This window comes from Musca domestica, unplaced genomic scaffold (assembly GCF_030504385.1).
Source record: "Musca domestica strain aabys unplaced genomic scaffold, Musca_domestica.polishedcontigs.V.1.1 21, whole genome shotgun sequence".
Classification (NCBI taxonomy): Eukaryota; Metazoa; Arthropoda; class Insecta; order Diptera; family Muscidae; genus Musca; species Musca domestica.
This window is the reverse complement of record NW_026712258.1, coordinates 5184924-5209081: the sequence shown is the minus strand read 5'-3', so window position 1 is coordinate 5209081 and position 24158 is coordinate 5184924. Positions and strand designations below refer to the sequence as shown.

At 33.1% G+C, this 24158-nt stretch overlaps 2 protein-coding genes across 3 annotated transcripts in view; one reads left to right on the top strand and one right to left on the bottom strand.

The window, feature by feature from the left end:
• The window catches only part of LOC101892363 (aminopeptidase N), a 766723-nt gene that overhangs the window by 300769 nt on the left and 441796 nt on the right, over positions 1-24158 (top strand). The window lies entirely within an intron of this gene.
• On the bottom strand, positions 238-6152 carry LOC131802457 (uncharacterized). 2 transcript variants are annotated; one of them, XM_059122800.1, is made up of 3 exons: positions 4753-6149; positions 4627-4685; positions 238-549 (listed from the first exon to the last, which is right to left on the bottom strand). In XM_059122800.1, the coding sequence occupies exons 1-3, from the start codon at positions 5234-5236 to the stop codon at positions 517-519; spliced, it is 576 nt and encodes a 191-aa protein (XP_058978783.1). In that variant the 5' UTR covers positions 5237-6149; the 3' UTR covers positions 238-516. The 2 variants fall into 2 exon arrangements, with proteins under 2 accessions (XP_058978783.1, XP_058978782.1); XM_059122799.1 differs by lacking the exon at positions 238-549 and having other exon boundaries at positions 4158-4685; positions 4753-5578; positions 5653-6152.

Here is a 24158-nt window from a genome sequence, read left to right as displayed (position 1 = left end):
AAACCGATATCTTCATTATCTGGCAAATATAAAGACTTTAGATAAATCAAGATAGTGGGCCTTAAAGAAGGCGTGGCCAATATTTTTTTTCTTTAAAAACCTAACTCGGGGTATGACGAACGTTTGTACAAAAATTATGCAAATCGGTCCAGCCGTTTTCAACTGATTCCGTTACCAACAAACAACAATTGATTTTTATACATAGATATATATATTATATATAGATATTACAGATCGATTAAAAATTATATATGTCTTCATATTATAATACACACATTAAAATCACAGCTTAATTATTAGAGTAGTAAAGGGTTCTGCAACATTTTCTACCCAAAAGGTATGCCTCATGGTACAATTACTAAGGTAATCTCATGCTATCACAAGATTAGTTTTTTTTTATTTTATGTCGCTTCATTGTCAAATTTATATTTTGTAGTTCTTCCTTGAATATGGGCGTACAGCTGGGAAGAATTCTGCATTTATTTTAGACCAAATATTTTGCTAATTTCACGCCTTTTAGAGGATATAAAAGTCAAGGTAGGATATAATCTAAAACAGAAAAATAAAATATTAGTCTAATAAGTAGGACTTAATTATGGAATGTATGTATTTGGTTTCGCTTAGGACAAGTATGAAGACAATACCGTACCTCACCTTCTACAATACTGGTAAAAGATTACCATCCCTAATTTTTATTATACCTTCCACCATAGTATGAAGGGTATATTAAGTTTGTCATTCTGTTTGTAACACCTTGAAATATACATTTAAGACCCCACAAAGTACATATATTCTTTATCAGCATACAATTCAATGTCGATTGCATAAAAGCAATGTCCGTCTATTCGTCTGTGGAAATCACTCGAGCTGCTGAACGATATGAAGTAAGTTGATAAAAATTTACTCAAATGTGTATTATGTCTGCAGGACTTTTGGTATTGAAAATGGGCCATGTAGATCCACGTCTTCGTATAGCCCCCATAGAACGGTTAAGCGACTTTATTCACCGCAATTGTTTCAAATTTGGTGTTTGAAGTCCGTAATGGATACTACAGCCTATGACAGAAAATTGCCTGTACAGATTCACGTCTTCGTATAGCCCCCATATAAAGTACCTCCTGATATTCGGTATTTTGATGATTTTAGCGACATTATTCACCAGTATTTTTTTTCTAATTTGGCATTTGAAGTTCGTAATGGATACTACAGCCTATGTTAGAAAATTGTCTTGCTGCTCCACTTTTTATAACCCCCATGATTTTAGCTACATTTGAAACAGACTTATTTTTTAAATTTTCGCATTTAAATATTGTAACAGCTTAACCTAATACACGGTTACATTCGGTATTATTAAGATTTTAACAAAATTTTTAACGGATTTGTCTTTTTTTTTTTTTTTTTGAAAATTGCCAAATTTGTTCCAAATGGCGGAGGGTATTCAAAGTTTGGCCCGGACGAACTTACAGCTTTTTTACTTGTTCGAATTGGCATTTAATTCCTTACAAGAAATTGTCAGCTTGAGTTTTCGTTTAAGTACAGAAGAAGACCTTGGAAACCTTTTCCAGATGTTAGTATTAGAGATTTGATCCCTAAAAGCAACGTTCGAAAATAAACAGTACACTAACATAGTGTACTGTACCGGTGCAGTACCACTAAAAAAATTAGCGGTAGTGTACCGGAGTCGGAGCACTAAAAAACGTAGTGTTCCGCAATCGGAGCACTAAACAAGTAAAAAAACATTAAGTTCGGCCGGGCCAAACTTTGAATACCCTCCACCTTAGGGTAAAAGAAACATTAGAAGAAATGTGGCAAAAACCATTAAAATGCCGAATATCGGGATGTACCGTTATATGGGGGCTATACCAAAACGTGGACCTATAATTACAATGTTTCGCCACACGAACTAGGACCCATTATGACCCACAAATACCAATTTTTAGACAAGTCAGTGAAAAAATGTGGCAAAAACCATCAAAATACCGAATATCGGGAGGTACCGTTATATGGGGGCTATACCAAATCATTGACTCATACATGCAATGTTTCGCCACCGAAGCTAGAACCCATTATTACCAACAAATACCAATTTTCAGACAAATCCGTGAAAAAAGGTTGCAAAAACCATCAAATTACCGAATATCGGGAGGTACCGTTGTATGGGGGCTATACCAAATCATGGACCCATACATACAATGTTTCGCCACCGGAGCTGGAATCCATTATGACTCACAAATACACAATTTTTAGACAAATCCGTGAAAAAATGTGGCAAAAAAACTGAAATACCGAATATCGGGAGGTACCTTTATATGGGGGCTATACCACAACGTGGACCTATACATGCAATGTTTTGCCACACGTTCAGGAACCCGTTATGACCTACAAATACCAATTTCCAGACAAATCCGTGAAAAATGTGGCATAAATCATCAAAATACCGAATATCGGGAGGTACCGTTATATGGGGACTATACCAGAACGTGGACCTATAATTACAATGTTTCGCCACACGAACTAGGACCCATTATGACCCACAAATACCAATTTTTAGACAAATCAGTGAAAAAATGTGGCAATAACCATCAAAATACCGAATATCGGGAGGTACCGTTATATGGGGGCTATACCAAAACGTGGACCTATAATTACAATGTTTCGCCACACGAACTAGGACCCATTATGACCCACAAATACCAATTTTTAGACAAATCAGTGAAAAAATGTGGCAAAAACCATCAAAATACCGAATATCGGGAGGTACCGTTATATGGGGACTATACCAGAACGTGGACCAATATATCTCATTTTCAATACCTGCCATCCTAGACACAATGCAAACTGCTAAATTTTGGCGCTCTACGTCAAATAATGTGGGCTGTATCGTGATTTCAACAGACAGACAGACGGACATCGTTAAATCGACTTAGAATTTTATGCTGATTATGAATATATATACTTTATGGGGTCTAAGACGAATATTTAAGGATGTTACAAACGGAATGGCAAAGTTAATATACCCTCCTTTCCAAGGTAGAGGGTATAAAAATCGTAGTGTACCACATGCACCAAATACACAATTTTTAGACAAATCCGTGAAAAAATGTGGCAAAAAAACTGAAATACCGAATATCGGGAGGTACCTTTATATGGGGGCTATACCACAACGTGGACCTATACATGCAATGTTTTGCCACACGTTCAGGAACCCGTTATGACCTACAAATACCAATTTCCAGACAAATCCGTGAAAAATGTGGCATAAATCATCAAAATACCGAATATCGGGAGGTACCGTTATATGGGGACTATACCAGAACGTGGACCTATAATTACAATGTTTCGCCACACGAACTAGGACCCATTATGACCCACAAATACCAATTTTTAGACAAATCAGTGAAAAAATGTGGCAATAACCATCAAAATACCGAATATCGGGAGGTACCGTTATATGGGGGCTATACCAAAACGTGGACCTATAATTACAATGTTTCGCCACACGAACTAGGACCCATTATGACCCACAAATACCAATTTTTAGACAAATCAGTGAAAAAATGTGGCAAAAACCATCAAAATACCGAATATCGGGAGGTACCGTTATATGGGGACTATACCAGAACGTGGACCAATATATCTCATTTTCAATACCTGCCATCCTAGACACAATGCAAACTGCTAAATTTTGGCGCTCTACGTCAAATAATGTGGGCTGTATCGTGATTTCAACAGACAGACAGACGGACATCGTTAAATCGACTTAGAATTTTATGCTGATTATGAATATATATACTTTATGGGGTCTAAGACGAATATTTAAGGATGTTACAAACGGAATGGCAAAGTTAATATACCCTCCTTTCCAAGGTAGAGGGTATAAAAATCGTAGTGTACCACATGCACCACATCAAAAAAAATGTACTGGCATCAATATGCTTTTTTATGATTTGGGAAAATATTATTAAATGTTTGATTTTTTAGTATATGGCATTGTAAATTAATAAAATGATTAAAATAAAAGAAATTAAAGATAATCCGAGTTTGCTAAGTTACACAAAATTCGATGTTAGTATCACTCTTTGTATAAGTGAAAATTAAAGAATAAATAAAACAACGTACTGTTATATGTCAATGAAACATACTTAATACTGATTTATTTATAGGCATTTAATTGTTATTACATAAATGTATTTTTTTAATAAAATTGAATTAATGAAACAAGTTAAATATAATATACATAATATAAATAGAAAATAAAAAAGAAAATGTAATAAACTAAAAATATAAGTGCACCAGTAAGAACTTTAATCAGATCCCAACTGGTAATTAAAAATCCCATTGGCTTTTACCATTAATATATGCTCTAAATTTAACGGTGACAATCGATTGCGCTGTCGATTCCACGCTTACTTGTGTTGATCGTATCACCAGTAAAATATTAGCAATGCCACTAATAATGTTTGGAGAATCCCAATGTTCTAAAACATTTGCATTTAGTGGCAATCTAGATTTTCTTTCATAAGTGGATAGATCGGATTCAAAATGATCAATGTTTGAAGAACTCTGTGTAGGCGTGGTAGGATCTATAGTTTGCAGGTAATCGGAAAAGGATTTCGGGGTACATACATTACTTGTTGATGGAGTTTCATCCAGTATTGTGCAGGCCGTATTGTCTGTTGTAGAATCTGAAGAAATAAGGGTAATAGTTAAAAACATATGTATGTATTTTTGGTATTAATGTAGCAAACGTACCTTCTTTTGAGTATATTCGCTTATGTAACGATACTATGTACATCTGCGCTCTAGCTTTCTGTTCGCTTGTCATACAGACTTTAATACGTGGATCCAAATACACGGCTGCGTTAAAAAATACGTTTTCAAAAAGTTTATCCATTCTTGTCTTCAATGAATCTTTCAGTATCACTTTCACTTCGGTATTTGGTAAAGCATCTATTTGGAATGTAATATCCATTATTACAATATATAGTTCGCTATAACACAGCTGTTCAGTTTGTAGTTTCATTGTAGCTGTGTAAATAGGTTTAAATATTCCAACAAATTCACTTGCGAAAGGCCAGTAAGCAGAACTAATGAATAATTTCGAATTATCCTTGCTTAATGTAGTTACAACTTCTCTTATTTCCAGCAGTCTTTCAATGATATTGTATGTTGAATTCCATCTTGTTATACAGTCAATTATAGGTTTCTTGTGGAGCCCATTTTTAAAAATACTCATATACGTTTTACTTCGATGTTTTTTCACTACGAGTCTTAGGTTTTCAGTTTTTTCTTTTATTGTAGGCTGTTTTAGAACATTATATATATATATATATCAAAGTCGATTGACTCAATTTCATAAATCGATATTTCACAATCAACTTCTTCTTCGCTATCCTGAGATTCTTCTTCCATAAGCATTTGTAACTCCGAATTCAGACTTTTACCGTTTTTAACATGTTAGATCCATTGTCGATTGTAATGGTAAGAATGTTGCGTATATCAAAACCATATTCTTTTAGAACTTCCAATATAATAGATTTTATATATTCACCGGTATGACTTGATTTCAGCTCTTTTACTGCCAATGTTTTAACAATACATTTACCATTTTTGATGTATTGAATATTTATACCGAGCATGCTCAAATCCCACCTGGTTGCTATATCAATCTTAAGAGAAAACAATGTCCCTTTTAAATCATTAGATATTTCCGTTTTAATATTTGTGGAAAATGCGATAATTCGTTCCATTATATTATGCTCATTGACTGTCATTCCGAGCAAACTTAAAACTGGTTCCATAAGAATTTTGAAGGTCGTATCTTCGGCCATGCGCAGAGGACATCCATTTTTGGTGAATAGTTCCACTTTTGCTAGTTCGATGTTCCTCGGATTTACATTTCTTCGCAGTAATACTTAGTAATTTCATTGCACGTTTTTGTTCAATATAGTTTGCATATTGCTCAGGATGTAATCTCTTTAAATGTCTTTCTATATTTCCGGAATGTACACTTACAATCTTGTTCTTACAACTTTGCAAATTACACACTAATTCGTTTGATTCATTTGTATTTAACATATCTAAAATAATAATATTTTTGGTCGCGGCATTTTTGTAATTATTTGCTGAACGTTTGAGAAGAACTTAACAGCAGGATATCGGCTTTTTTGCATATATTGTAACAAATATTGTTCTTAACAAGTAAAAAACATTAAGTTCGGCCGGGCCAAACTTTTAATACCCTCCACCATAGGGTAAACGAAACATTAGAAGAAATGTGGCAAAAACCATTGAAATGCCGAATATCGGGAGGTACCGTTATATGGGGGCTACACCAAAACGTGGACCTATAATTACAATGTTCCGCCACACGAACTAGGACCCATTATGACCCACAAATACCAATTTTTAGACAAATCCGTGAATAAATGTGGCAAAAAAACTAAAATACCGAATATTGGGAGGTACCGTTATATGGGGGCTATACCAAATCATGGACCCATACATGCAATGTTTCGCCACCGGAGCTGGAAACCATTATGACCCACAAATACCAATTTTTAGACAAATCCGTGAATAAATGTGGCAAAAAAACTAAAATACCGAATATTGGGAGGTACCTTTATATGGGGCCTATACCACAACGTGGACCTTTACATGCAATGTTTTGCCACACGCTCAGGGACACGTTATGACCTACAAATACCAATTTCCAGACAAATCCTTAAAAAAATGTGGCATAAATCATCAAAATACCGAATATCGGGAGGTACCGTTTTATGGGGACTAGACAGACGGAAATCGTTAAATCGACTTAGAATTTTATGCTGATTATGAATATATATACTTTATGGGGTCTAAGACGAATATTTAAGGATGTTACAAACAGAATGACAATGTTAATATACCCTCCTTTCCAAGGTGGAGGGTATAAAAATAATAAGACTACCTGTACTCCGATGCGAAATTGTGACAAACTATATTCTGGATATCAGCACATATTTTGATGTGGTACCTGTGCGATGTTTGGTTTTATTTAAAACTATCTGGCCCGGTCCGCGTTGCCGGCCCGTAGTTTTTGTCTATTATACATATTTGTCAAAGCATAATTATTCACAGATATGACTGATATAAGTGTTCACGTACTGGTCGATTAAAAGTGTTTTAAAATACCTGTACCCATATTTAAGCCGTAAGCTTCAATATTTAAACCATCCCGTGTATGGGATCAAATTAATTTTTGGTATAAAAGATCGTAGCACAATTTTCCAGTCAAAAGAGCAGTAATTTGCAATTTACTGTATTTTGTACGCCTCATAATGTATGTATATATATATATATATATATATATATATATATATATATATATATATATATATATATTTATATTTATATATATACTAGCTGAACCCGGTGCGCTTCGCTACCCCTTTCGATTTTATATGCATTCAAAATTTTATTTACGAATATATGTTGGTTAAAAAAAAAATTAAAAATTAAAAAAAAAATTATTGCACTACTTTAATGCGTAAATAACCATAACTATAACTTTAATGCGGGGTTGTCCTTCGGATTTATTTATTTCATAGCAAATACCAAGTTGAAGTTGAGTGGCATTTCTATTGCAATTAGTGAATTCGAGACAGCAACATACTTCGCCGTAATAAGCGTATTTTAAATCAATTGTTGTGTTGTTTTTAGTGTTAGCCTAAGGCGTTGTGGGTCAATGGTTCTTATTAAAATCATATCCCAATCTGATCCGATGTAAATATAATTTTAAAAAAATTACTTTTACACCACACTCCGCCACACACTTTCATATTTCATTGAAATTGGTGCGTCAAATATGTGAAATCGGCCGATAATATATATATGGGAGCTATATCCAAATCTTAACTAATTTCCAATTAATTTGTCACATTTATTATTATAACCAAATTGCGCCACACATTCTGAATTTCATTGGTATCGGTCATATATATCATGTTTGGTGCATAACATGTATGAAATCGGCCGAAATATATATGGTAGCTACATCCAAACCTCAACTGATTTCAATATAATTTGGCAATTTTTTCTGGTGCCAGATTTTGTCTCTCTCGCTTTGGGTGCATCAAATATGTGAAATCGGCTGAGTATATATATGGGAGCTATAATCAAATCTGAGCGTATTTGAATATAATTTGTCAAATTTATTTTTGTACCAAATTTAGCCACTCATGCCGAATTTCATTGGAATCGGAAATACGTATCGTGTTTTGTGCATCAAATATGTGAAATCGCCGGAAAACATATATGGCAGCTATATCCAAATCTGAACCGATTTTAATATAATTTGACTAATTTATTTTCTAATCAAAATCCCGTTACATATTCCAAATTTCTTTGGAATCGAACATACATATCGTGTATGGTGCATAAAATAATAATAATTCATTTTGGCTCCCAATTTCGTTACTTATTTTAAATTTCATTACAATTGGAAATACATGTCGTGTTTGGTCCACTAAATACATGAAATCGGTCGAAAATATATATGAGAGCTATATTCAAATCTGAACCGATTTTAATATAATTCGACAAATGTATATTTGTTTTAATTTCCGCTACACATTACAAATTTCATTGAAATTAGAGATACATAGCGTGTTTGGTGCATCAAATACATGAAATCGGTCGAAAATATATATGGGAGCTATATCCAAATCTGAACCGATTTCAATTTAATTTGCCAAATTCATTTTGGCTCCCAATTCCGTTACTTATTTTAAATTTCATTACAATTGGAAATACATGTCGTGTTTGGTCCACTAAATACATGAAATCGGCCGAAAATATATATGGGAGCTATATCCAAATCTGAACCGATTTCAATATAATTTGACAAATTTTTTTTCGGATTAAATCCCGTCACACATTCCAAATATCATTGGAATCGAACATTCATATTGTGTTTGAGGCATCAAATGCACGAAATCCGTCGAAAATATATATGGGAGCTATATCAAAATCTGAACCGATTACAATATAATTTGGCAAACTTATTTTTGTTCCAAATTCCTTTACGTATCTTCAACCAATCAATAGATATGTGCATATAAAATCTAAATTTTTGGGAGGTACCTCCGATTCTGATGCTATATCTCCAGTTCCAAGTGGAAATTCAAAAATGTATAAAGCCTATGTTACTTTCAGGCGATGTTGCAGTATATATGGAAATTTTCAGGAAAATCAAACATACAAACATTTTCCTCTTTTATATACAGTGGTGGCCATATCATATGCAACTGAAATCTAACCTTTACCAAAAACCGTGAAAAATTTTTCTGAAAACAAAATTATGCAATTATTTTTTTAAATATTATTTTTATTGCTTGTAGTTTAAGAAAAAAACATATACTCCATAGATATTCAATTCATTTATAAAAAAAAAATTAGAAAAAGATATTCAGTCTTATTATGAAGTGGCCAAAACATATGCAACTAATTAAATCGAGCTCAGTAAAGTGCAAATAAAGTTAATATTTTGTTGCAAATCCGTTGTTGTCGATTACAGCCTGACATCTTCGAGGCATTGACGCTATAAGATTGTCAATGACGCTTTTTGGGATTGATTTCCAGGCATCTTCCAGCCGGCAAAATAAAACATCTAAACTTGTACAATTTTCTCGATCAATTTTTTTGTTTACGATTTCCCACAGGTTCTCTATTGGGTTTAAATCTGGGGATTGGGGTGGCCATTCCATTACCGTAACTCTATTATCGGCAAACCACGATTTGACCACCTTCGAAGCGTGTTTGGGGTCGTTGTCCTGTTGAAAGACCCACCGCAATGGCATATTATATTCTGCGAATGGGAGCATTACCCTTTGCAATATGTCTTTATACATAAATCTATCCATAAAACCAGCAATTCTATGTAGGGGGCCAACTCCAGCACCAGAAAAACAACCCCACACCATTATATTGCCCCCTCCATGCTTGACCGTTTTTTTACAGTAACGTGCTTCGAGTCGTTTTCCTTCTGGTCGCCTTACATAGCACATGCCATCGCTACCAATGATGTTAAATTTGGACTCATCACTAAATAATATAGTTCTCCATTTACTCTCTGTCCAATTTATATGAGCTTTAGCAAATTCCAAACGCTTTTTCTGGTTTCGCTTCGATATCAGTGGTTTTTTTGCAGGACGTCTTGCGCAGAGGGAGGCTTGTAAAAGTCTTCTACGGATGGTGCGAGCAGAAACTGGCAACTGAAATCTTTCCACTATCTTAGAGGAAGATATAAATGGGTCTTTTTTCACGTGTCTGATTATTAATTTGTCCGTCCGATCGCTTGTTTTTCGACTTCGACCACCACGGTGTATAACAGAGACTTGTGATTTTTTTTTGTAATTATTAATGATGCGCGATATGGAGCTTTTATGAACGGTATATTTCTCGGCAATACATTTCTGTGATAATCCAGAAGAATACGCAGTCACAATTCGTTGTCTGAGCTCAAATCCAAATTTATCGCGTGCCATTTTTGACCAAACACTATTGTAGCTTTGTGAAAAAACAACGCAATAAAAATGTGAAGGTAGCTTTAAATCTCTTTACGCAGTGTCTCTAGCTAATAATAAGAAGAACAATAGAACAAAGGAAATTGTAAAAATGCCGTTATTTAAACCAAATATATAAAGTTGCATATGTTTTGACCACACCAAATTTCATATTTGTCAACAAAACACCTGTGAACATAGAGATATAAACAAAAGCTGCACATTTTGATAATAATTTGAAATCGTAAGAACGTATTGACTATAATTAACCCATCTTTATATACTTCGTTGTGAAATTTACAAATTTATATAGCCTTTTAACGTAGATGAATCTTAGTTGCATATGATATGGCCACCACTGTATATATATATATATATATATATATATATATGTGTATATATATATATATATATATATATATATATATATATATATATATATATATATATATATATATATATATGGAATCAGTTGAAAACGGCTGGACCGATTTGCATAATTTTTTTTACAAACGTTCGTCATACCCCAAGTTAGGTCTTTAAAGAAAAAATATTGACCACGCCTCCTTTAAGTCCACTATTTCGATTTTTCTAAAATCCTTATATTTCCCAAATAATGAAGATATTGACTTAAAAATTATTACACGAGATATTGTTGACCTTCCCTCCAACCCTAAGTATTTCTTTGGGGCCTGAGGAACTTAACACGCCTACTTTTAAATCTATCTATACATCTTATATATAAAAGAAAGTTGTGTTAGTTACTACGCTTATAACTTAAGAACCGCTGAACTGATTTTGATGATTCATACAAAAAAATCGCGTAAAAATGTTAAATATTAACATTTTCATTTTGACTTTTGAAATGTACAATAGTAATGTTTTATTTTGCATGATTTTTTTTTCCATTTTGACTTACTTTTTTCTAATGTACATTTGTAGTGTTTTTTATATATTTTTTTTTTAATTCGAATATTAATATCAATTTATTTAATTGACTTGATTTCTTGAGAACTAAAATTGATGGCGGGTTACATGGAAGTGTAGTACCGAATTATGTGTTGCCGAAACGGAATATATGATATCGATATAATTTAACGTGATCACACCAAAGTTAAAAGATAATTACGTTTTCAAAATCTCTAAAAAATCACGAAAAAGATATCTCATTGCAAAAATTCTCCAATCGGGAAAATATCAAAAAAAAAATTTCAATGGAATTGAATTTTAAAATAAAAGTACATTCTATTGACAAACTTTGTAAGGATCTTTAGACAGTTGCTGTAAAAAATCAGCGAAGAAGTTGAAGATTTTTTCACTTTGTTATTCTTCTTTTGTCATTTTTATACCTTCCACCTTGGAAAGGAGGGTATATTAACTTTGTCATTACGTTTGTAACATCCTTAAATATTCGTCTTAGACTCCATAAAGTATATATATTCATAATCAGCATAAAATTCTAAGTCGATTTAACGATGTCCGTCTGTCTGTCTGTCTGTCCGTCTGTCTGTCCGTCTGTCTGTCCGTCTGTCTGTTGAAATCACGATACATCCCACATTATCTGACGTAGGGCGCCAAAATTTAGCAGAGCTATTTGCATTGTGTCTAGGATGGTTGGTATTGAAAATGAGATATATCGGTCCACGTTCTGGTATAGTCCCCATATAACGGTACCTCCCGATATTCGGTATTTTGATGATTTATGCCACATTTGTTTACGGATTTGTCTGGAAATTGGTATTTGTAGGTCATAACGGGTCCCTGAGCGTGTGGCAAAACATTGCATGTAAAGGTCCACGTTGTGGTATAGCCCCCATATAAAGGTACCTCCCAATATTCGGTATTTTAGTTTTTTTGCCACATTTATTCACGGATTTGTCTAAAAATTGGTATTTGTGGGTCATAATGGTTTCCAGCTCCGGTGGCGAAACATTGCATGTATGGGTCCATGATTTGGTATAGCCCCCATATAACGGTACCTCCCAATATTCGGTATTTTAGTTTTTTTGCCACATTTATTCACGGATTTGTCTGGAAATTGGTATTTGTGGGTCACATTTTTTCACTGATTTGTCTAAAAATTGGTATTTGTGGGTCATAATGGGTCCTAGTTCGTGTGGCGAAACATAGTAATTATAGGTCCACGTTTTGGTGTAGCCCCCATATAACGGTACCTCCCGATATTCGGCATTTCAATGGTTTTTGCCACATTTCTTCTAATGTTTCGTTTACCCTAAGGTGGAGGGTATTAAAAGTTTGGCCCGGCCGAACTTAATGTTTTTTACTTGTTAAGAACAATATTTGTTACAATATATGCAAAAAAGCCGATATCCTGCTGTTAAGTTCTTCTCAAACGTTCAGCAAATAATTACAAAAATGCCGCGACCAAAAATATTATTATTTTAGATATGTTAAATACAAATGAATCAAACGAATTAGTGTGTAATTTGCAAAGTTGTAAGAACAAGATTGTAAGTGTACATTCCGGAAATATTGAAAGACATTTAAAGAGATTACATCCTGAGCAATATGCAAACTATATTGAACAAAAACGTGCAATGAAATTACAAAATTGTGTTACGAAGTATTACTGCGAAGAAATGTAAATCCGAGGAACATCGAACTAGGAAAAGTGGAACTATTCACCAAAAATGGATGTCCTCTGCGCATGGCCGAAGATACGACCTTCAAAATTCTTATGGAACCAGTTTTAAGTTTGCTCGGAATGACAGTCAATGAGCATAATATAATGGAACGAATTATCACATTTTCCACAAATATTAAAACGGAAATATCTAATGATTTAAAAGGGACATTGTTTTCTCTTAAGATTGATGTAGCAACCAGGTGGGATTTGAGCATGCTCGGTATAAATATTCAATACATCAAAAATTGTAAAATCATTGTTAAAACATTTTCAGTAAAAAAATTGAAATCAAGTCATACCGGTGAATATATAAAATCTATTATATTGGAAGTTCTAAAAGAATATGGTTTTGATATACGCAACATTCTTACCATTTGTTGGAATATTTAAACCTATTTACACAGCTACAATGAAACTACAAACTGAACAGCTGTGTTATAGCGAACTATATATTGTAATAATGGATATTACATTCCAAATAGATGCTTTACCAAATACCGAAATGAAAGTGATATGGTAAAAGCCAATGGGATTTTTAATTACCAGTTGGGATCAGATTAAAGTTCTTATTGGTGCACCTATATTTTTAGTTTATTACATTTTCTTTTTTATTTTCTATTTATATTATGTACATTATATTTAACTTGTTTAATTAATTCAATTTTATTAAAAAAATACATTTATGTAATAACAATTAAATACTTATAAATAAATCAGTATTAAGTATGTTTCATTGACATATAACAGTACGTTGTTTTATTTATTCTTTAATTTTCACTTATACAAAGAGTGATACTAACATCGAATTTTGTGTAACTTAGCAAACTCGGATTATCTTTAATTTCTTTTATTTTAATCATTTTATTAATTTACAATGCCATATACTAAAAAAAAATCAAACATTTAATATTATTTTCCCAAATCATAAAAAGCATATTGATGGCAGTACATTTTTTTAATGTGGTGCATGTGGTACACTACGATTTTTATACCCTCCACCTTGGAAAGGAGGGTATATTAACTTTGCCATTCCGTTTGTAACATCCTTAAATATTCGTCTTAGACCCCATAAAGTATATATATTCATAATCAGCATAAAATTCTAAGTCGATTTAACAATGTCCGTCTGTCTGTCTGTTGAATCACGATACAGCTTACATTATTTGGCGTACAGCGCCAAAATTTAGCAGAGCTATTTGCATTGTGTCTAGGATGGTTGGTATTGAAAATGAGATATATCGGTCCACGTTCTGGTATAGTCCCCATATAACGGTACCTCCCGATATTCGGTATTTTGATGATTTATGCCACATTTTTAACGGATTTGTCTGGAAATTGGTATTTGTTGGTCATAATGGGTTCTAGCTCCGGTGGCGAAACATTGCATGTATGAGTCCATGATTTGGTATAGCCCCCATATAACGATACCTCCCGATATTCGGTATGTTGATGGTTTTTGCCACATTTTTTCACTGATTTGTCTAAAAATTGGTATTTGTGGGTCATAATGGGTCCTAGTTCGTGTGGCGAAACATTGTAATTATAGGTCCACGTTTTGGTATAGCCCTCATATAACGGTACCTCCCGATATTCGGCATTTTAATGGTTTTTGCCACATTTCTTCTAATGTTTCTTTTACCCTATTCAAAGTTTGGCCCGGCCGAACTTAATGTTTTTTTACTTGTTTTCAATTTGTATTATCATATTGAATTCAGTGGATTTTTTGTGAACAAAATAAAGAATAATTTTTCACTATATACAATTTTTTACCAAAAGAAATGAAATAAGTGCGAAATACGATGTTAACTGACATCTACCTTTCAACTCCAGGGCCTACATCGTGCTTCAGCTGGAAGATGCGCACACATTTAAACAAACAAAAATGACCGAAAAAGACTAATGGGGCTCATTTCAAAGCGTGGACCTACTTCTTTCATTGGACAATAATCCGTGCAATGAGAGCTCAAAGTGCAAAATTTTTTGGGAGTACAATCAGTAAAATACCAAATATAAAGTGTGCAAAATAGTAGAGCGAATGGGACTTTTAGTAAGAAAAGGATTTCTATCCTTCCAGAAATTCTTCCCAAACATTCAAGAAAGCTTCAATCGCTTTTTCAGGTCATGATATCGATAATATATAACCATCGTATGATTTAGACTATTTTTGGGGTCTTGGCAACTTTCTTCTATTTTTGGCCCTTATTTGGCATCTTTGTTTCTAACCATCATACAGATATTTGCCACATAGGAATTTATTTAAGTAAAGTCCCCACATTAGAGTATCCCCAAGTTCACTTTCACATCTTATGTGTGGTCAGAAAAGAAAAATTTTTATTATATTGAATTTGTAACCCCCAAGAGAATATTGGTTGGGAACGTATATTTGGGATGTACATCTATATGAAATAAATTGTGAAAACATGAACACATTACAAATATAAGATAGTAGCACGGGACCGAATATTTGTTGAATCTTCATTGAATTATACCATGATGAAAAATAGGGACTTTATGGTGTCTCCAATTTACAATTTAAATGACAAATAAAATTAATTCCCATCTTACGGTAATGGGTGGAAAATAGTAATTATATTTGACTATTCTGAAAACAGTCTGCCCTCAATTATGAGGTGGATAAAACTATTTTTACTTATTTACTTATTTTTTTCAACATAGCATGTTTTTCTGCTATATTTTTGATTTGGCCTCTATTTGTCATCTTGGATTATAAGGGGTGAAGAAAGTTTTCAATGTAGGTCGATGTATTGCAGTAGTGCCCATAAGAAGGTACTTCCTGATTTTACCATATTTGAAAGGATTTGTCTAAAAATGTGTATTTGGGGGATGAAAATCTTACACAAAAATTTCCTTTTGGCGGACAAACAGACCGACATGATTATATATCTGTTTTTCTCCGATGAGAAAACAAACAAAATTATCGTGTTTACTTGTTAAAGAGGTCAGCTGAAAATGACATAACATATAACACCGTTATAACAGGCCGAATGGGTCCATTTCCAGCACACAATGGTCGTCACCTAATACCTACCCGTTGCACTATTGTGTATGGAGTATTTCGGAAAGCAAGGTTGGCACTAAAAATACCAAAGTGTCGATCACCTCATGCAAACGCTTCACCAGGAATGGGCCAAAATACCGCAGAGCAACATTCGGCCAGCGTGTGATGGTTTCATTGGCCGTTCTAAGGTGACCAATTCCAACAAATCTACACTTATTTTACTTTCACTTATGCTATTTTCGAAACATTTGCTTTCATTCAATAAAATTAAAAAAAATAAATATAAAAGTTATGACGTTTGACTTTGTTGCATTTTTTTATCTCACCCTGTATATTCCATATTGTCTATAGACATTATTGAAACTCTACTTGGAACTGGAGATATATCATCGGCATCGGAGGTGGAATGTGTAACGGAATCAGAACAAAAATATATTTGTCAAATTATATTGAAATCAGTGATATTCGTAGCACCTCTCAAACACGCTAAGTATGTAAAATTTCCATGAAATTTGGAATGCCTGATGCAATTTAGTCTATAAATGTATATGTTGAATTGTATTGAAATCGGTAGAGGTTTTGTGTGATGGAATTTGTCTAAAAAATTGTTTGAAAAATTATATTGAAATCGGTTCAGACTTGGATACATTTCCCATATGTATCTCTAATTTCAATGTAATTTGGAATGAGTGACGGGATTTAAACCGAACCTACATTTGCCAAAGCATGAGTGACTAAATTTGAAACAAAAATAAATTTGTGAAATTATACTGAAATCGGTTCAGATTTGGATGTAGCTCACATATATTATATATATATATATATATATATATATATATATATATATATATATATATATATATCTATATATATATATATATATATATATATATATATATATATATATATATATATATATATATATATATATATATATATATATATAAATATATATATATATATATATATATATATATATATATATATATATATATATGCTTTGGCAAATCTAGGTTCGGTTTAAATCCGTTGCCGGCCCGTAATTTTAGTCTTTAATGTATATTTTTTAAAGCATAATAAATCACAGAGCTGAGTTACGTAAGTGGCACAATTTTTATTATGTGTAATAACTCCATAGTAATTTCTAATTTCCAACGTTTAGGATACCGTGCTGCGTGGTATTTAGTTTCGTCCATCTTATAATTGAGGGAACAATGATTCCAGAATAGTCAAAGATAATTATTCCTTTACACCCATTACTGTAAGAATAGAATTAATTTTTATACCCTACACCACAAGGTGGTCAGGGTATTATGTCTTTGTGTATTTGTTTGTAACAGGCAAAAGGAAACGAGATAGACGCATAGTTCCTTTTGATGATCTGCATAGAATCACATTCTGAGTCGATTTATGCATGTTCGTCCGTCCGTCTGTCCGTCTGTCCATGTATTTTTGTAAACAAAGTACAGGTCGCATTTATTGCCCGATCCAGATGAAATTTTGCAAAGAACTTTGTTTTGGCCCAAGGACGAACCCTATTGATATTGGAGATAATCGGTTAAAATTTAGATATAGCTCCCATATATATTTTCGTCCGATTTGCCTTTTATTGTGCACCAAACGTGTAATATCAGCCCGAATCTTATGGAATTTTGCATATACACCCAAATTAGGCCTGAAAATATGTATGCTAAATTTAATCGAAATCGGTTCAGATATAGATATAGCTCCCATATATATTGTTCATCCGATTTGTTATTTTTGTCCACCGCCGCCGTAATATGCACTATGCAACAACAATATTTGGGGAAATATATCAAATACAGCTCAGAAATACATTTGCTAAATTTTATCGAGATCGGTTCATATTTGGATATTGCTCCCATATATACTTCGTCCGATTTACCTTTTTTTGTGCACCAAATTGGCACTTACGACCGAATTGAGTCTAGAAGCTAGTATGTCAAATTTGGTGAAGATCGGTTCAGATATAGCTATATATTCCATATATATTATTCATCCGATTTGTTATATTTGTTACCCACAACCGTAATATGCACTCCGTAACAAATATATTCAGGGAAATATATCAAATACAGCTCAGAAATATCTTTGCCAAATTTTATCGAGATCGGTTCAGATTTGGATATAGCTCCCATACATATCTTTATCTGATTTCAAATTAATTGTGCACCAAATGGGCAATACAATTCCGGCATATTTAGTCCTTTGAACTTTAAATTATAATTATAATCATGATTGAATTCTCCCATAAAAACTTTTAATTGTTTGCGAAGCTCTACTAAATTAGCAAAGTGGTGTAGGGTATCATAAAGTCGGCCCCGCCCGACTTTAAGACTTTCTTTACTGGTCATATTTTTATCGCATGCGATTTTTATACCCTACACCACAAGGTGGTCAGGGTATTATGTCTTTGTGCATTTGTTTGTAACAGGCAAAAGGAAACGAGATAGGCCCATAGTTCCTTTTGATGTTTCGATTTATGCATGTCCGTCCGTCCGTCTGTCCATGTATTTTTGTAAACAAAGTACAGTTCGCATTTATTGCCCTATCCAGATGAAATCTTGCACAAATCATTTGTTTGGCCCAAGGACGAACCCTATTGAAATTGGAGATAATCGGTCAAAACTTAGATATAGCTCCCATATATATCTTCGTCCGATGTGCCTTTTATTGTGCATCAAACGTGTAATATCGGTCCGAATAGTATGAAATTTTGCACGTACGGTCAAATTGGACCTGAAAATAAGTATGCCAAATTTGATCGAAATCGGTTCAGATATAGCTATAGCTCCCATATATATTGTTCATCCGATTTGTTACTTTTGTCCTCCGCAGTCGTAATATGCACTCTGTAACAACAATATTTGGGGAAATATATCAAATACAGCTCAGAAATACCTTTGCTAAATTTTATCGAGATCGGTTCAGATTTGGATATTGCTCCCATATATACTTCGTCCGATTTACCTTTTATTGTGCACCAAACGTCTAATATTGGTCCAAATGGGATGGAATTTGGCACTTACGACCGAATTGAGTCTAGAAGCTATTATGTCAAATTTGGTGAAGATCGGTTCAGATATAGCTATATATTCCATATATATTATTCATCCGATTTGTTATATTTGTTACCCACAACCGTAATATGCACTCCGTAACAAATATATTCAGGGAAATATATCAAATACAGCTCAGAAATATCTTTGCCAAATTTTATCGAGATCGGTTCAGATTTGGATATAGCTCCCATACATATCTTTATCTGATTTCAAATTAATTGTGCACCAAATGGGCAATACAATTCCGGCATATTTAGTCCTTTGAACTTTAAATTATAATTATAATCATGATTGAATTCTCCCATAAAAACTTTTAATTGTTTTGCGAAGCTCTACTAAATTAGCAAAGTGGTGTAGGGTATCATAAAGTCGGCCCCGCCCGACTTTAAGACTTTCTTTACTGGTCATATTTTTATCGCATGCGATTTTTATACCCTACACCACAAGGTGGTCAGGGTATTATGTCTTTGTGCATTTGTTTGTAACAGGCAAAAGGAAACGAGATAGGCCCATAGTTCCTTTTGATGATCTGCATAGAATCACATTCTGTTTCGATTTATGCATGTCCGTCCGTCCGTCTGTCCATGTATTTTTGTAAACAAAGTACAGTTCGCATTTATTGCCCTATCCAGATGAAATCTTGCACAAATCATTTGTTTGGCCCAAGGACGAACCCTATTGAAATTGGAGATAATCGGTCAAAACTTAGATATAGCTCCCATATATATCTTCGTCCGATGTGCCTTTTATTGTGCACCAAACGTGTAATATCAATCCGAATAGTATGAAATTTTGCACGTACGGTCAAATTGGACCTGAAAATAAGTATGCCAAATTTGATCGAAATCGGTTCAGATATAGCTATAGCTCCCATATATATTGTTCATCCGATTTGTTACTTTTGTCCTCCGCAGTCGTAATATGCACTCTGTAACAACAATATTTGGGGAAATATATCAAATACAGCTCAGAAATACCTTTGCTAAATTTTATCGAGATCGGTTCAAATTTGGATATAGCTCCCATATATAACTTCGTCCAATTTACCTTTGATTGTGCACCAAACGTCTAATATTTGCCCAAATTCGATGAAATTTGGCACTTACGATCGAATTGAGTCTAGAAGCTAGTATGACTAATTTGGTGAAGATCGGTTCAGATAAAGCAATAGCTCCCATATATACGGTTCATCCGATTTGATATATTTGTTACCCACAGCGGTAATATGCACTCCGTAACAACGATATTCAGGGAAATATATCAAATACAGCTCAGAAATATCTCTGCCAAATTTTATCGAGATCGGTTCCGATTTGGATATAGTTCCCATATATATTTTTATCCGATTTCAAATTAATTGTGCACCAAATGGGAAACTCAAGTCCGAATTTCAAAGATACAAATGCTTCGGCATATTTAGTCCTTTGAACTTTAAATTATAACTATAATCATACCGTGTATGATTGAATTCTCCCATAAAAATTTGTAATTGTTATGCGGAGCTCTACTAAATTAGCAAAGTGGTGTAGGGTATCATAAAGTCCGTCCCGACTGACTTTAAGACTTTCTTTACTGGTTTGTTAATTAAATTGTGCGTCGGAGACCCCATTATGTCAATATGGGGTTGCCGGCCCGTAATTTTAGTCTTTAATGCTTATTATATCATCATCTTGGAAATAATATCCCTAAATGTTCGTCATAGACCCCATAAAATATACATACATATTTATAATCAGCATAAACTTCTAAGTCGATTTGTCCGTCTGTATGTCTGTTTGTTAAAATTACGATTTAGCAGAAAAATTTGTATTGTGTATAAGATGGTTGGTATTGAAAACGATCTATGGGTCCACGTTTTGGTAAAGTCCCCATATAACGGTATCTCTCGAAATTCGGTATTTTGATGATTTTTTCCACATTTCTCCTCGGATTTGTCTAACACATATAAAAATACCTACCTATATTGGGTATGTTTGCATAATTGCGCATAATTGTTTCAAATTTGGTATTTTAGAAGGTTTGATAGATGGCAATCCTTGAAGTATAAAATTGTCCACAGAGATTCCCGTTTTGGTATGGCCCCATATAACGGCCTCATTCACTTTATGGTTTTTTGTCTTACTGGTATATGAATTTTAAAGTGAAACTTGAATTCAGATACTTTTATATAAAAATGTTTCCTTTACCCTAAGGTGGATGATAATAATAATTCTGACCGGCCGAACTTAATTTTTTTACTTGTTTTTTACGTTATATGAATTGCTTGTCATTGAAATTGCGCGTTGGAGACCCCATAATTTCCATATCAAATGTCCGGTTCCTTAAATCATATGATTGTTATACAAAACGTGATCAGTTTTTGCATGGATGGTTTCTTCCCAAATTACCAACATTTGCGAAATTAGTATGAAAATATGGTTAAAATTTAAGATATACTTGAAATCGGGTTGTATCCTTATCCGGGGGTTATGGCCCATATCATGAACTGCAAAAGTGATTTAAGGTATCGTGAAAGTTTAGGAAACATTTCTGAAGGAATAAAAATCCTTTTCCCTCTTATTTTTTGCGCCCTTTATATTCGGTATTTCGCTGATTGCAGTCCTAATGAATTTTGCATATTGAGTTCCCATTGGACGGATTATTGTCATGTGAAAGAAGTAGGTAGGTCCGCGTTTTGAAATGAGCCCCATAACGTTTTGTCGGTTATTTATTGTTTTTTTTTTTTTTTTTTTTTTGTTTAAATGTGTTCGCATCTTCCAGCTGAATCACGATGTAGATCCTGGAGTTGAAAGCTAAATGCCAATTTCAGACATGAAAGATCGCCATTTAACATCGTATTGCGTACTATTTCATTTTTGATATTATTCATTCAGAATTCAAAACAATAAAAAATGTAGACTTCTATATAGTTTTTAAATTGAAAAAATTTCACGCCAAAAGGATTTTTTCTTTTATATTTTCATTGGTATATTTTACGCAATTTTTTTTTGCCAAGATTCCATTCCGAATTTGTATGAATTGTGAAAATCCGTCAAAACGTTCTTGAGTTATATGCATTGTAACTAATAAACAAATTAAAAAAAAATCTTCAACTTGTTCGCTGGTTTTTTACAGCGAATATATAAAGGTCCTTACGAAGTTTGGTCCTTACTATTATTTTGAAATTTGATTCCTTTGAAAAAATGTTTTCTATTTTTCCCGATTTTAGATTTTTTAGCAATTTTGAAAAAGTAATTAACTTTAGTTTGACCACGTTAAATTATTTTGGCATCATCTATTCAGGTCCGCCACTCCATAATTTTCGTCGCTTTCTACTACCCAAAAACACTACACATCATATTAGAATTAAAAAAAAAAACATTACAAATGTACATTCCGAAATAGTAAGTCAAAATGGGAAAAACATGCAAAATAAAACATTACTATTGTACAAATGAAAAAAAAGTCAAAATGAAAATTTTAAAATTTCACATTTTTACGCGATTTCTTTGGATTTTATCCTTTTCTGCCAAGAGACAATTCCGAATTTGTGTGAATCGTTAAAATCAGATCAGCGGTTCTTGAGTTATATACTACTAACACAACTTCCTTATATATATATAAATATATATATATATATATATATATATATATATATATATATATATATATATATATAAAATTATGGAGTGGCGGACCTGAATAGATGATGTCAAAATAATTTAACGTGGTCAAACCAAAGTTAATTACTTTTTCAAAATTGCTAAAAAATCTAAAATCGGGAAAAATAGAGAACATTTTTTCAAAGGAATCAAATTTCAAAATAATAGTAAGGACCAAACTTTGTAAGGACCTTTAAATATTCGCTGTAAAAAAACAGCGAACAAGTTGAAGATTTTTTTTTAATTTGTTTATTAGTTACAATGCTTATAACTCAAGAACGTTTTGACGGATTTTCACAATTCATACAAATTCGGAATGGAATCTTGGCAAAAAAAAATTGCGTAAAATATACCAATGAAAATATAAAAGAAAAAATCCTTTTGGCGTGAAATTTTTTCAATTTAAAAACTATATAGAAGTCTACATTTTTTATTGTTTTGAATTCTGAATGAATAATATCAAAAATGAAATAGTACGCAATACGATGTTAAATGGCGATCTTTCATGTCTGAAATTGGCATTTAGCTTTCAACTCCAGGATCTACATCGTGATTCAGCTGGAAGATGCGAACACATTTAAAAAAAAAAAAAAAAAAACAATAAATAACCGACAAAACGTTATGGGGCTCATTTCAAAACGTGGACCTACCTACTTCTTTCACATGACAATAATCCGTCCAATGGGAACTCAATATGTAAAATTCATTAGGACTGCAATCAGCTAAATACCGAATATAAAGGGCGCAAAAAATAAGAGGGAAAAGGATTTTTATTCCTTCAGAAATTTTTCCTAAACTTTCACGATACCTTAAATCACTTTTGCAGTTCATGATATGGGCCATAACCTCCGGATAAGGATACAACCCGATTTCAAGTATATCTTAAATTTTAACCATATTTTCATACTAATTTCGCAAATGTTGGTAATTTGGGAAGAAACCATCCATGCAAAAACTGATCACGTTTCGTATAACCATCATATGATTTAAGGAACCGGACATTTGATATGGAAATTATGGGGTCTCCAACGCGCAATTTCAATGACAAGCAATTCATATTACGTAAAAAACAAGTAAAAAAATTAAGTTCGGCCGGTCAGAATTATTATTATCATCCACCTTAGGGTAAAGGAAACATTTTTATATAAAAGTATCTGAATTCAAGTTTCACTTTAAAATTCATATACCAGTAAGACAAAAAACCATAAAGTGAATGAGGCCGTT